Genomic DNA, 15,963 nt, shown 5'->3' on the forward strand with positions numbered 1-15,963 from the left:
CTCCACATGTTGATAGAAAGTTCAAGTAATTATTACAAACTCTGTGCAGTAAAGCTTCACCTTCCAAACATTGATGCTGTTTCGAGCATACTTGTACTTGAAGTCTACTTGTTGCTACTGTACATAGACACAGTGTCTTTTAATGGTTGGAACAGTAAAAGATATGTAATCGTTTCCCTTAAATTTACAATGCAAATGTTGACAAACAATAGATACTGCTATTGAAAAAAATACCTATTTTCTTTAGGATAATTGTCAGGTAATACTACCTAACTGCAAATTGTAATAAATGAAAATGTGTTATAGTACGATATACAGTATCTGTCCCTACTATGTCTATTACTTGTAAAGGAACAGAATTGAGGCTTTTTTTTAATTCCCCTAAAAGCTTTAACCTGAACCCTCCCCACCCGGGCAGCGCTCGGCCAATTATGCGCCGCCCCCTGGGAACTCACGGCCATGATCGGCAATGGCATAAACTGGACTCGAACCAGTGATCGCCAAGCTATAGGGCGCATCCTGCACTAAACACGGAACGCCTTTACTGGATGCGCCACTAGGGAGCCCTGATTACAAAATTATGTTCATATATATATTTTTGTAAATTATGTCCCAATCCTAAAATTCTAGTTAATGCTAAACTTTTGGCCATATCTGTATATCCAGATGCTGTGAAGGTTAACCCATGTCTCAGTAGATCCATACAAGGGCATTGGGTTCACAAAAAAAGAGAACACAATCCAAAACCAGTCAAGCTCTGGTTGATCCACAGATTCTGATCTGTTTTCCCAGGCATAACTCTTTCCTTTTAACCACATAAAGTGAACTTAACAGAAAACAGAGGTTGTTCAAGGAGCAACTCTCCTGCACTGTCATTACCAAGTATGCTCGCTGGATACTGTTATTTTGAAAGTGTGCCTCTCCCAAAAGTGTCAGTGCTTACCCTGACTTAAGTGTAAATTTTATCAACACATACCCTGATGGGATAAGCTACAAATGGATTTTTTTAAGGGTAAGCCTGAGATAACCACGGATAGATGGTTGATGCAATCCAGGGGAAATCCCTGGTTCTGTAAAATGCTCTAAAACAAATCCAGCTGTGGCTGATTCCAGTGGGGCATCATCCAATCAACCCTGTACATTATTACAGTGTTATATTTACGATGTGATGTAGAATACACATGAATTGTAAATGTCAAGTGATACAGTGCTTTCAAACCACAACCAGGCCAAAAAGATCAGAGACACATAGATTATTGCAGAAGCGCATGCGATAAATCTGCAGCTTGCAGCTCCTGTTGCAGAAACATGCTCCTGCAGCACTTGAGTTAAATGTGGTGCTCTGGGCAAGTTCTGTCAGGGTGCTTTTCTTTCCCAACCCTAGCATGGAAACTTAGCCTTGTGATTATAAGCATGAATGCAATGTCTGTAGAAATACATTAACAAACTAAGAAATATTGTGTGCTGAGTTCAAGGTGGAAAACAAGAAGTAAAGGCAAGACCATTTAAATAATACTGTAGGTCAACAACCAGATCTTTTATAGCATGACCTTTTTGATATAGTCCACCTGGGATTGAAGATTTATTACAGTATTAACATTTCTTTTACAGCAGAATCATCCAAACTCTTTTTTATTGCCTCTGAAATGCCACATTGTATAACTGCTGGCAATTGCATGCTCTTCACATAAACATTTATTTCTTTTTTTTTGGAATGTGACCATTTAAAACGGCCACATTCTCCAGCACTGCATGAGTAGAGCACAGCAGTCTGGACAAACGAAGCAGTGGGTCACAGCACTTTTGCTTATATTGGTGCACACTGCTGTTTCCCAAAACACAAAATAACCATATATGGGACATTATTTTATTTCACATGTAAAATGTATTGTATACACAAGCAGAGTGCATTGCTTATGATAGCTGCAATAATAACATATATATGATTTGTTTAAAGAGTGAGTAGATTTCAGAATTTTTTGAACAATCTTCTGCATTCCATTAAAATCACAACACAATATAACCTTTCAACTCTGCCAGCCCCACCTACTCTCTCTTTGTCTGTACTGTGTGTACGAGAGGTAGGGCTGACAGAGTTGAAAAGTTATGATTTGAAAGGAATGAAGAAAGCAGTTCGGTCCCTAAACTGACAAGTTCAAAACAAGCTCAAAGGCAGACTTTGAGAAAAACGACAGCAATTTAATATTGGCGCAACAGAACCCAGAATCAAACATCATAACAGTAAGAGAAATGTAAAAAAAAAGTCACTCACTCTTTAAATTCAGCACAGTGTAAACTGTAAATGGTCAATAAGTGGTTAAATTGTCCAATGAAGACTGAACACCAAAAATAGTAAGAAATTACCAGTTCTCTCTCTCTCTTTGTTTTTTTTATTTTTTAGAAAAGTTTTATATAAGATACATTCTAATACTTCAGCTGTAGAATGTAACTGGAGATTTTCATAAAGCTTGGTCTTTAATAGAAAGATTGGTCTTCAAACCTCTCCATCAAATTCACCCAGTTAATCTACAAACATTTCAATTCAGTAAGCTAATATTTCCACTTTGTGCCTTATGTACTGTTTTTTTTTATCCTCATACTAAATTATTTTGGTATGGTTTCAAATCCTTTTTCCTTACACTTACTAAACATAACCACACTGCCATGTTACCATTATGGAAAAACAACAAACAACAAAAATATTTCTTCTGAGAAAACACACCCAACAATTGTTATTTCACAGACTTATAATTAGAATACAAATATGCCTTTCTCCAAATTTAAAAACTGTTATGGCTTTTTTTCCTAAACTCACAGGATGACATTTGCATAAGCTTGTGCTTGTCTTGGAGCTGCATTTTGGAAAATGAACACCCTTTTTGTTGTCTTGGAAACCAAGGGCAACAAACCAGAGGCAGCTGTAAATGAAAGTGGTAATTAACTCCTGGGGTGAGCAGTGAAGAAGTGTCGGATCTCATTTGACTTGGCACGAGAGCAGAGCCTGCAAAGTGGGTGTTTGCAAAATGCACAGAAGCTGCTGAATTTCATATTTTAAATTGTATTATTTAAATGAAAGTGCATTGGCCGGTCCTAACAAAAATACACAGGTGGGAGAGTGGATGTTAAATAGTACACAGCATACATTATCTATCAAAATGTCAATGCCTTGCATGGCATTGAATTGCTATAGCTCAATTTAAAAAATAACTACAAATATCACACTAAAAGTAAATCAATGCTATTTTTTTACACCACAGTATAATTTATGTGTCTGGTTACTGTAGTCCTCTGTAGTTTGTGCTTCTGTACACTCTGATCCAGTTTGTTTGTATTACCCAGAGATCATTTTATTATTTATTTATTAGCAGACACCCTTATCCAGGGCAACTTACAATTGTTACAAGATATCACATTATTTTTACATACAATTGCCCATTTATACATGTGGGTTTTTACTGGAGCAATCTAGGTAAAGTACCTTGCTCAAGGGTACAGCAGCAGTGTCCTCCACCGGGGATTAAACCCACAACCCACCGGGCAAGAGTCCAGAGCCCTAACCACTACTCCACACTGCTTCCCCCTATTACTCTGAAACCCAAATAGGTGATTAAAAACATCATCAAGCTCTGTTACTGGTCAGGAACAAAATCAATTGTCCAATTGGTTGATTTGTTCACTGATAACATTTAACAGGACACACCAGCAGAGGTGATGCAAACTGCCCTGGAGTCTGTATGTATTACAGGCCCATTACTTTTCCATCAGATGACTATTTCAAACATCATCTTGTGAAATAAATCAGAGCTATGTGAAGGGCCACAAGACGATGACTCCGATATTTATAAGTAAAACACTAGCCATAGAAATGAAGTCTCATGTGTCAGACGTACTTCTGGTGCCTAAAATCTTCACACATGTTAGCTCTGGAGCCTTCTCATTGCAAAACCACCACCAAATGTATTACACTTGTCAGTCTCTGCTTGAGAGAGGCCCAGGACTGAATATCTAAAACTACTGTAAAAAGGAGACTACTATGGTGAATCACAGTAAAGGGTTTTCTTATTCTGTCTTGTTCCTGCTCAGTTAAAACCTATTGCTCACAAAGCCAGTTAAAAGATGCCATCTCATTCTTGTTGGACTTCCTATTGACAAGGCTAAAAGTCATTAAAATAATAAAAGAAAAGGCTAATTGGCTAGAAAAGTTTCCCACCATCGTGAAATCATAATTTAGAGATTACACTCAATGGAGATTTCTTTCAGCAGCAGTTCTTTCCAGCTGAAAAAGTAATCATGCACAACTAATTAGATTTCGCAGGCATTTTTGACGTCTTGCTTCACCAACCAGGGATGGTCAAACTCACTCCTCCAGGAGCGGAAATACCTTCCAGGGGTCATTAAAAAAAGCACACAAAAAAAAAACAACACCCCTTAAATAACTGGCACAACTTGCATATTTAAACTAAGATGTAGCAGGAATTGAAATAATAATCCCATTGCATATCATATTTACTATGTCTCTTATGGGCTATGCAAAGCCCCAATCTAAGGTGCATTTAATGCCATGTTTGCATCTGCCACTGAAATCAGTACAGTTTGTTTCCATCAGAAATAGTCTGAGACCAAGGCAGATTTAAACAGGACTCCAGTTTTAATAGAGCCCCAGTTAGAATTGCAGGCTAGCAGAAATATTTTCTTCAGCAGGTAGCGTCTTTGATAAAGTGATCTTTTATGTTTACAATGAGAGCTGACAGGACTGTGGTTTAATGTCTCGTCCGAGAGAAACTATCTTTCAGCAAATTGATCAGCTCCACCATTTTATGAATTACACAAGAATTATACAAGAATAATGTGCCTTCTTATTTGTCTTTATATTGCCACAGATCCATGCAACTCCTACTTGGTGTTGGCCAAAAAGACAATGCACTTGACATGTAGTATCCACATATGTGTCCCTCCCATGACTTACTGTTTGTTATGAAAATGAAATCCCTGACAAGCATTCTCTGATATATACAGTATATATAAGCTGCACCTCTCTGGTGATGGTCACTCTTTACAACCAAGCCTAGAGTGTGATTCATAAACATCATACCATAGGAAAAAAGAAACATTATTACACGCATTAGGACAGAATGTACAAACATCACAAATGACAAATGACATTCTGGACTATGTCTTAACTAACTGGAATCAACTAAATATATACAATGTTCTGTTTTCAATATCACACTGCATATATTTAAAATAAACTGTTGGTTTAACAATCACTTTATAATCCATTGTTATTTTTTCAAGGTACACACTATACAGTACATTTTCCTTGGGCCTGAATATCACATCTGCTGGAAAATGTGAGTGCAGTTTCCAAGGATGGTGCCATACGAGAGAGAAACGAGATATCTTGAGCCATGTGTGGAAAAACTGGCAACCACACCAAAAAAAGATTAAATATAAAAACACAGGGGACCACAGTACAGCATGAAAAAAAACATTATTTATTTTCGTCATTCTTAAACAGAGTAATTTCACCTTAAACTATACTCGTGGTGTATAATGATCCAGGAAGAGAAGGGACATATAGTATTTAATTAATAAATGAATGAATGAATGAATGAATTAATTAATGAATTAATTAATACATATTATTGTATTAATTAATTATGTATACAGTAGGAAGAACTGAGATTAACATTTGTAGAGATGTCCTTATGCAATGAGAATTTAAATAATGAAGGCGACAGCAAAGAAATTTAAAAAAAGCCCATAAAAAAAGCAACATATACATAACGTTTGAATTTAGTATGGCAATTTTTTTAACTGAGAAGTTGATTGTACTGTACAAGTAACAGTATATTCTTAAACTGTTATAAAGAGTCAAAAGTACATATTACCAATTTGAGATCATTTTTTTCTAATTACAAAATATATCCTTTCAGTTTTTTGTGGCGATCAGTGCTTGTGTCAATTAATTATTTTCTGTGCCACGAAAAAACCTTAGTCAAATAAGATGGATTGGACTTACTGGGAATTTGCTGTTTTTATTTATTTAAGCACAGAACAGGGAATACTGTAATAGATCTCTCACCTTTTAGAGGAATGTATTTGTTTTGAGCTGACTGGGGTTCATCACTGAAAAACAGTCAATTGTGCAACAAGTTTCACAGGCTTAAGCACTCACTGTGAGAACTTAAAATGTATTGTTTTCGATCAGCTGCATGAACACTGCTTCACTGAGTGGGTGGAAGTAAATAATATCGAGTTGGATGTCAATCATATGTTACGACTTGGCACAAATCTCCAATAAGGACCTAAAGTAAGGGACATGTGTCTACTTTGCTTATTGCGAATGAAAAAGACCTGTAGTGATCTAGTCTTGTAAATCTTTGATTAGCTATTAAACATGAGCCTCCCAGGTCCTTACTGGAGAATTGTGCTGATAAAATGGGTCATAACGTATGATTGACATCAAACTTACATGCTGTACTCTCAGCATTGCTTCCATCCACACAGTCAGGGGGTTTCATGGCCCTGGTCAGAATGAAATGAAGAATACACTCACAGGAAGAGACAAAGCCCCTGTAACTGCTGGCCTTTGGGAATACGCTCCTCTAGAAGGCAAGTGTTTTATTACGATATTTTGAGCACTCACAGTGGCAGTAAGGTTGTTCGCTCTGGGCAATGCTTCCACTCTTTAATAATCCTGGCTGTTTTGCACAGTGGTTAAGTTGCTGAGCTGGGAAACACAACACCCTGGTCTGCGTCACGTCTCTTGCCCTGCCCTGCCCTGGAGATCCACGTTCGGTGAGCGCCAGCGTGCAGGTGGTATACTGGCGCTCACCAGACAGAGCTTCAATACTTAAATAACATCAAAGCTATTCTTACTAACAAAGTTTCGACATTTACATACAAATAACACACACAAAGATTCATATGTTGTATATCAGTAAACTACAGCATAAAAACACTTGTGATCACAGACCACGTGAAGAGGGGTAAATCGTTTCCAGTACGTACTGCAGTTCTATATTATTAAATCCTTAATTTTTTTATGGTCATTTATTTTAAAACTCCCTGTAGGAATAAAAATCTCTAAATTACTGTTTCCATAAAGAGCAGCTGTTGCTTCTATGTGCTTTAAATAAATGCACAAGAAAAAATAAATGAAACAGTGAGTCAGAGCCTGTAATTTGAATCCCACCCTAGGCATTTCATAACACAGGGAAGCATCAATAGGGTGCTGCTCTCTGCTAAATTAATAACACATTGTAAACTGAGAGTCCATCTTGTCCTCGATTTCAGAACTCATCTCCATAAAGTGTATTTTAAATCCTTTTTATACCCATTTTAATTCATTTTTTATTTCTACTTTTCCTTTACTGTTTTGTGAAGCTAAATAGTTCTGGGTTCTGTTCCTCTGTTTATCATTATCATTTTGCTCAAAACCTGCCGGAAAATTGTAACCCAGAACTACTCAGAATGATTGCAAACATCATGCAATAAAAGGAAATGTAACAACAGCAATAAAATGCCATTTGAAGCTACTTACCCTTTAAGTATAATACATTAGAAGGAGTTTGAGCAACCAGGCTTAGCTCCATCTACTCAGTCAGATGCAGTTTCATGCCCCTGATCAGAATCATTCAAAGTGATGTTTCTGTAACTAAGACCCTGCGAATAATTTCCTCTAAACGGCAAAGTGATTTATTGCATCACTGTATATCCACCTGGTCTGCCACTTGTTGACCCACAGTACATGCATTATAGACAACAACTCATGTGTGAAAAAAATACTGTTTTAACAGCAACACAAATGTATGTTTTAGCTCACAGGGAAAAAAAAACAACAAATTAATTTACGAGAACCTTAAAAATGACTTGGGAATTCGTTAATTTGCTGTCTCAAAACTTGTTTTCTAGATGCATTTGTTTTTGCACACTATAGTTAATTTAAATTTGTTGCTCTCGTCCCAGAGATACGGTTGTCCACAATAAAAAATAAAGAACTTGCTTGTTTGCTTGTTTTTCTCCTTTAATGTGTGTTGTTTTGACTACTCTTATTTTCGTAACTAGAAGAGGGTTTATCGTTACAACAGAATGCAGGAAGGTGTCCTTTTGATAGTAAAAACAGGTGCTTGTGGAACAGCCAGTGTTGTGTGATGCACTGCCGTTACAGATTCTGCTCCCTGTCGGTGAGATGAGATGCGGGTCAAAGCTCTATAACCACCAATGCAGAGGAACCCAGGTCTTTTGCACAGTGGTTAAGATGCTTACTTGTGTTCTGCAGGGTCACCAGTTCATGCCCAGCCTCCACCCTGTTTTGCTTGCCTTTCCTATTAGCAGTGAAGGCTTCCCCCATTTCAAGCAGGCTGTCCACTGTGATGCGGTTAAGCATCTTCTCTATTTTGAGTATTCTGGATTGAGGGCCTCTCTGGTTCTGTCATTTGTTCTGCTGTTTCATGTAGATTATAAATGGGCATGTAAACACCACAAGGTCAATGTGTGATAATGTGTGCGATAATTTGTAAAAACATTTTTTTTTTTTTTTGTAAAGATATGTGTTTCACAAGTGAAATAAGTCTGTATACTCCTACTGTTGTGTATGTATTTTTTTTTTCTATAATACATTGTGTGTTATCTGGTGTCGTTTGAGAGACTGCAAAGCTGACTGCTAATTATTTCTGTTATTATAGACACCCTACACGACATATTAACTTATTACAAATTACAAATACAAAGACTGTACTCAGCAACTACTAATAACAACAAATGTTATTCTGTTCTATGCACAGGATGACATTTATACACAAGATAAGATGTACTGGAATTTTGGCCAATGCCATTCGGCCCATCAAAGTTCATCCCTTTAACCTGGAACCACTTTCTACAGTATACATTTGTTTTTGTAATGAGTGGATCTTTTGAAGCTACTGGTAGTTTTCTAGAAAGAAACACCCCGTGAAGAACTGACGCTCAACCTGTGGTAAACCACTCTAAATACAGAAGGGGCTCTGGACCTGAGCCATCATTTTTGGGGTGGACTCCACCCTGGACCCTAGACACTGTGGGCTCAGTAGGAGGTGGTAAGTGATGGTCTGGGATTTGTTGATCCTCCACCAGCAAAGCCATTAAAAACACAGTTTGGGAAGGATTTCTGCACCACCTCACTTGCGGTGCTAGTACTGACAAACATACCATTAGCAGACTTGGTTCCTCTGCAATATATCCACACCTGATTCAGTTTATATGACAATAAGTGGACTGTGGCAGGAAAAAGCCCTGCTTGTGTAAATAGTGTGTGTGGGAATGTATGGTTGGCAGGGATGGGGTTAATTCCGTCCCTGCCAACAATCACAGGTGTGGCCATTCCCCAATTAGGTAATTGAGTGGTAATTGGGGAGTGGGCACCTGTATATAAAGGTGCAAAATCTTTTGTGTGGTAAAGTTTGGTGAGTTTTGAGCTGTGTTTTGATGTGTGCTGGTAATTATAGTGAAGGCGAATGCCCAGCCTATGTTACGTTTGTGTATTTTGTTTAAACCTTTATTTTGGCCTTTGTGTCCTGTTTTGTTTGTACCTGTTTTTATGTTAATAAAAGTGCGCAACGGTGCTAAACTGCAGCTTCTTGTCTGCCAGTAACAGCTTGGGCCGTGACACTATCCTGTCACATGGACATTACCTGACAAAGTTCATAGCTGCCATACATTTTTATGAGACACCATTGTCAATATCAAATACATCCACCTATCATACAGACACACATACACACTTTGTATTCCTCAGGTCCTGTCACATTTATGGAATATTTGAACCCCTCCTAAGCCATGTTTTGAAAACTCTTCTGTGGACTGCAGGAGGATATACAATCAGCTTAAAAACAGAATAGAAGTCTTAATGGTTCCTTAATGGTTCCACCATCAGCTTCAGCACAAGCAAAGCTCGTGGCACTCCTGATTGATGCCTTGCTCCATCATTCAGCTTGCAGCTCCATCCTTACTCCTCCACTAGGAAGTTGATGAGGGCGGTCCTGGGGGACAAGATGGCTTTCCTGATGGTCCTGTTGTGCAGGTGTGTGGTGCCCAGCTCGCTGCGCAGGACCAGTTCTCGGACCTCCTCTGCATTCCTGGCGACCTGCTGGGGAACACTCACTGAGCCACATGCTTTGTTGTTGATCTGCGGAGCAAGAGAACAGGGAGGGAGGGAGCAGTGAGTGACTGAACAGCTGTGCAAGGAGACTGGAGCTTACTGAAACTTTCACATCTCTACAACAAAGCATGAGACATTCCTGAGCGGCGCCATCACTAAGTTAACTGGAAAAAGTGATGTCAAGAGGCTGCCAAACTTAGAACCGATTATCTGCAGAAAGGCTTTGCCATGCGAGTGGCTTTTATGGGAGATGAAAGCAGGCATTGATGAGTGCAGAAGTGAAAAACTGGCCTGCGGGATGGCCTAAGAGGCTGGCCTGAAGCACCACCTTGCCTTCTGCTCCATGCCAAGTTTCAACTCAATTGGAAGAGCAGGTCTACGCCACCTCCACTACAAAACATCCCCCATCAGCAGGAATGTTGAGATTATTATTATTTTTTTTTTAATTTAAATGAATTATTTAAAACCAGACAACTGAAAAATAAAAGCAATAGATATTACACATTTCTATCTGAAAAATAAACCAGACTAACAGCGGCTGATTCCACACCGATGCAACATTGCAGAATAGTAGTTCATTCAGAACCACTAATGTACGACTACAAAATTCAGCCTGGGACATAATCACGTTTAATGATCTGGTTTTCACTTGAAATAGATTTACAGGGATGGAAATAAGACTCTCATTGCATAGCAGTTTGATCCATTCCTGTTTTTACTGAGTTTAATAAAACACACCTGAGCTTGTTATCTATGGGGCTTATCAAGCACATATTAAAACCTGGCAGTGGTGAAACTGCAATGCAATGCAATACCAATGCAATGGCCAAAAGTTGTTTTTTTTGTATAACTCTATAGAATTAACACATTTTGCTTCATAAAGCCAAATGAAACCTGTTTTTCAGATAGAAATGTTATCAGGTTAACTTATTGAATTACATACTGCTTTGTAGTTTTCCATATACAGATGAACCCATTTTGTATCACCTCACTTAATATCATTGCCCGTTTATTATCACGATTTTTTGAAAAACCACTCACCATGCACCGTAGGTTCTTTGAGAAATTACCTCTCTTAATATCATCTCACAAACCCGCTTATTGTCACGTTTTTCAAGGGCTTTACTAAGAAACCACAGGATATAATTAATTTCCAACGCAACTAATAACGCAACAACTAATCATCTCGGCTGATAAACTGACATTTTGTGCAGCCTGTCAAATGCTGCGTGCGCGCGCGGTCTTAATGGGGTACAGTTCAGTTACAAAGCACCAACGTCACCAAATTTTAACAGTCAGTCTTATACAAATGCACACACACACAAAAAAAACAACCCATGTGTAACGCCTAATTGATAGTGCTCCTAAATCGACAATTCATGCCTTTTTTAGGTAATGGAAATTATTATTATTTTTTTTTTTAATTATGTCTCAATCCTAAAATTCTAGGTGATGCAAAACTGTTGGCCATAGTCTGTATATAGGAATACGGCATAGTATGGTTATACCTTTAATAACTATCAACAAGCCTGGTTTCTGGGCCCCGTTCGCTGGTTATAGGAAAGTGACCCTTCTACTTTTTTATTCCATCATACTGGAGCCTTTAGAATTCGAGGCCGCTGTTTACTCCCCTTCATGTTAAAGAACAATCTGGTACAGGTCTAAGAAATCACAATGAACTTATGTATTCTTTTTCTTCTTCTTCATTTTCTGCTTCAGTCATCACATCCTGGTGACTTTTAAAGCTCAGAAGTTTAAAGCACATCTGTGACATCTGTGTCTTCTCTCTAGTTTTAGCTGGTATACCAGATTGTTACAGTTAACCTGCCCCCCCCACCCACAACACTGCCCCCAGTGGATGGAAGAAATACCTCCAGTATTAATAAGACCTTATGAACAATAACTTTAGTAAAATAAATATTTGCGTTCCAATGATTAAAATGTGCAAATTATTCAAATGTTTACATTTTGTTATATTAGGGGACCTAGTCTATAATATTTTATTAGGATCCCAGGAACAACAAGGCTTCAGCATGCTGCTGACGCATACAGCGAAGCCACAGGCTCCTGTTACATACCTTTGTTACCACTCGCCCTATAATGACATACTGTTGATTGCAAAGCTAGGCATTAGGTTTTAATATCTGCAGGGACTTGGAAAGTAATGAGATGCTTTCATGTGAACATCATACAGAACCCAAAATAAATAGCTGCGGTATCTAGGGGCGTCTCATTGGCGGGCAGGGCTGGGAGGTGTGAAAATGAACCCAGGAGTTCGAGGGGCTTGAGATATTCAGAACATGCTGCGGCACAAATCAGACACTCTTTCGTCTTTGAAGTTCCCAGATATTTGAAAAGTAAGTGTTTCCAGCTGTGATGAACACACTGATTTGCTAAGCAACTTTCAAAATACCAGTTCTTTTAAACACTTTCATGTTGGTTTTGATTTTCATTATTAAAAAAAAAAAAGTCTTTAAAATGTAACCCTTTTGAAAGCTCATATTGTAGCAATGTCCAGTTACAAGTCAGGGGTGGAGATAAGACATATCTGTGAGGGCCGGCTCTGGGTTTAATGTGAGCTAGACACACCTGAGCTTCTTATACACACTAGCCAATCAAGCTCATTGTAAAACTCCTATGCAATGGCAGTCTTATTTCCATCTATGCAGAGAAACCACCCTATACAAAGTGCTTTATAAAAACACTGACTGCTACTGTACTATTAGAACATGTCCAAGTTCAAATTCAACTGAAAGGTTTCTCAAAGTTCTTCACTAAGCCCCTTTTCTTATTAAAAGGAATAAAACACCAATTACAATACTAAAGCTAACACTAAGGAATACTTACAGACCCCTAAATCATCGAGGCATTTGTTTTGGTTACATAACTTTGCTGGCTGTGTTATTCCTTTCTGAAACAATTGTGCTAAAGACACTTTTAGCTCAAACACTCAGTGCTTAGGTATGTTTACACAGAACACATGTGTTGTAATCTCCCCATGCTACTCAAGTCCAGTAGTTTAGCAACCTTCATTACTTAGGATGGGCAGGTCAAAAGAAGCGGATGACAGCAGTTGATCTTCAGACCTCCTGACTGGTAAGTGAGTTGCAGCTGTGATGCGACATTCATTTTTTTTCAAAATTGTATAGAAAAATAGGTGTTGGGGAAAAAAAGACAAAGACAGCATACAAAAAAAGAATGGCACGCCCTTAACGGAGAAGACATATCGCAACTATCTTATGCAGCACTTACGGATCTCACTGTAAAAATTTGGTATTTTTTTTTTTTTTTTTTTTCAGTGAATCGTTTTCAAAATGCTGTTCCTTACTCACCCTGACAGTCACTTCCACTGTGTCTGGCTGTTGTAGATACTCTGGGTCCACGCTGGGCCATGGCTGAAGCAGCACGTCACAATCCCATTGCCAGCAGCTTGCCTGTTTGTTCTGCACCTGAGACAGCCCTGAAACAAAATGGTGACGACAGTCAGAATACCTAATGCTATATTTTTTTTTTTATAGAAGCCTACTGTTTTTAAAACAATTTCCTCTGTGCCGGAAAGCATTTGCTGCCTGGCTTTTCACTGCAATTATCCTCCAAATAAACATATTGAATTAACACTTGCTGTTTAAAGTTCTGGATGAACTCTGTTAGACTGGGTTACTTGTTCAGATACAACTGTGTAATAAATATTGCTTTTATCTTTCCACATTCGATTAAATCATGGAAAATTAGGAACAATTAACAATATGGTATAAAATCTCCAAAATTACAGACGTGCCAAAATTGGGTTGTGGGGTTTTGTACCACAGAGGGTTATTCTTGTTGCATTCAGCCTTCACCCTTTACTTTACAAATCTTTTCAAAAGAAAAGTACTGTTGCAAAACTATATTGACGACCCCCTGCTGATTGCGTAAATCCCCTCTCATAAAATTAGCAACAGGGTCAGTGTGAATCTGAGGCACAAGGTTTCAGGAAGGATATACGTTTCCTTATCCTCTTCGTATCCGACACATTCTGGGTGCCCTGAATGAGGAACCGCACATATGGCGCAGCTGCTATGTCTGTTTGTGTGTGTTGTTTCCCGGGGTCAGCATGTTTTACTTTTAATCAAAGAGTACGTCTTTGTCACCAGGAACACACAACCTTTGGGCTGCCATGGAGTGTTTTCATGCCGGCTGCTGAACTACTGTCACCTGCTATTATTATATACTCAAGGAAGTTTATCCAAAACGTATCCTTTTTAATTTCAGTCTAAACGTTCGTCAAGTCATTATGAACCTGAACCTTTGTGATGATTCTTCATAGCAAAGTCAAATTATTATGGTAAAATATAGCAATGTTGGTACAGTAATACCTCGCTAAACCGCACACGTTTCTGACGGTATGAGTCAGACTTTCTTTTCTTTGCAAAAAACAACTAAAGACTTCAAATTCAGAATTGTAATTATTGTCATCCATATTATGCGTTTCAAACCACTGGAGTCCATCAGTATTTCTTATAGCTTCTCGCCCTTTTCCAACTGTTTGATCACAGTTAGTTTAAAAACTGTAGAGTATGAGTTTATATGCCCTATTTTAATCATCTTAGTTTTAGCGAATTAGTAGGTTACTGATCGTCCGTTTATTTTCGTCCTGTCTTTGGTGTCACTCTAACAGCTGTTTTTTTTTCAGTGCGTCTCTTTGGATCATGCAATTCACAGTGACCTTGTGTCACACTTCACTGGATATTATTGGGGGCCATACGTTGTGTCCAGCATATATGAATGTATGGTGTATTTGTGAGGGACTAATGTAGCACATAAAACAATGCATGCTTTCAATGTAAATAAACATTCTTATCCCAATACCTTAGGTGCGCTGGGACACTGGCCTTGTGCACTGTACCTCTGTGATGCAGCTCAGCCCTGCTCTCTAATAGACTTCTGTGTTGTGCAGGATTTCCACTACAAGAGGAAATGCAAGGTTCAACTACACTTCCTCAACATCACTGCTGTTCACAGGAACAATAGATGACTGGGCGCTCCCAGAGGACTTGACAGTTGAGGCAAGCGTGTAGCTGATTTAATCTGTTCCCTAGAACAATTAATTGCCTTTAGTCACTCAATCATGTCTGGTATTGCCTTTGTATCTCCAAGCCCTGCGTAACATGAACATAACAATTACTGATGACTCAAGCTAACATGCTTGCTATTCTTTCATAAATGTGAAAAACGGCCCGATCAGATATATCAAGATCAATGTACCACATTCCAGCCATTCCAACCATGCAAACTATATAACTGTATGTAAGAGTTACAGCAGAAGGTACAGCTGAAAAGAGCAACCACACTAATCCTAAGAAAAGGTAAAATGAATTATACTGCTTCAGCCAAGGAAAAAAGAGTAAGAGTTTAATTAAACTTTATAAATCCTAAATAGCATAGATAAAGTGAACCAAAGTCCCTACATCAAACACAGAGCAGAGGGAGCAAGTAATTTCACAATGCATTGAATAGAATTTTAAGTAAAAACATGTTCAAACAAATCCTCTGCCCTCTGAAATAAGATTCCTTTAGATAGGGCAAATCATGTGCTTGCAAGGGTCGAGCCTCGATGGGCCGAGCAACTTGTTCTCGCTATCAACATTTATCATGTTCTTATGTTCGTGACTAATAATGTCAATATAAAGGTACAATATATTCCAGGTTTAAATTTGTCAGATGTACAGCTTAACTTGATAGGGTATAACATGAGTGTATTATACAAGAGGTGTGTATTATACATAGGGCTTCTGATGTTTGGTTTTAACCTATAAAACCTGATAAAACACACCCGATACAAA

The 15,963-nt window shown here is 38.3% G+C and overlaps 1 protein-coding gene across 1 annotated transcript in view; it reads right to left on the minus strand.

The window, feature by feature from the left end:
* Positions 1 to 5,474: 5,474 nt before the first annotated feature.
* Positions 5,475 to 15,963, minus strand: part of LOC117435282 (leucine--tRNA ligase, mitochondrial-like) — an 86,785-nt gene continuing 76,296 nt past the window's right edge. Inside the window, exons 20-21 of the mRNA XM_034058327.3 lie at positions 13,474 to 13,601; positions 5,475 to 10,168 (exon numbers count right to left, since the gene is read on the minus strand). Of these exons, the coding sequence (XP_033914218.3) occupies positions 9,989 to 10,168; positions 13,474 to 13,601 (308 nt within the window). The 3' untranslated portion in view covers positions 5,475 to 9,988. The remainder of the gene's footprint in view (positions 10,169 to 13,473; positions 13,602 to 15,963) is intronic.

Source organism: Acipenser ruthenus, chromosome 3, assembly GCF_902713425.1.
Source record: "Acipenser ruthenus chromosome 3, fAciRut3.2 maternal haplotype, whole genome shotgun sequence".
In the NCBI taxonomy this organism is placed as follows: domain Eukaryota; kingdom Metazoa; phylum Chordata; class Actinopteri; order Acipenseriformes; family Acipenseridae; genus Acipenser; species Acipenser ruthenus.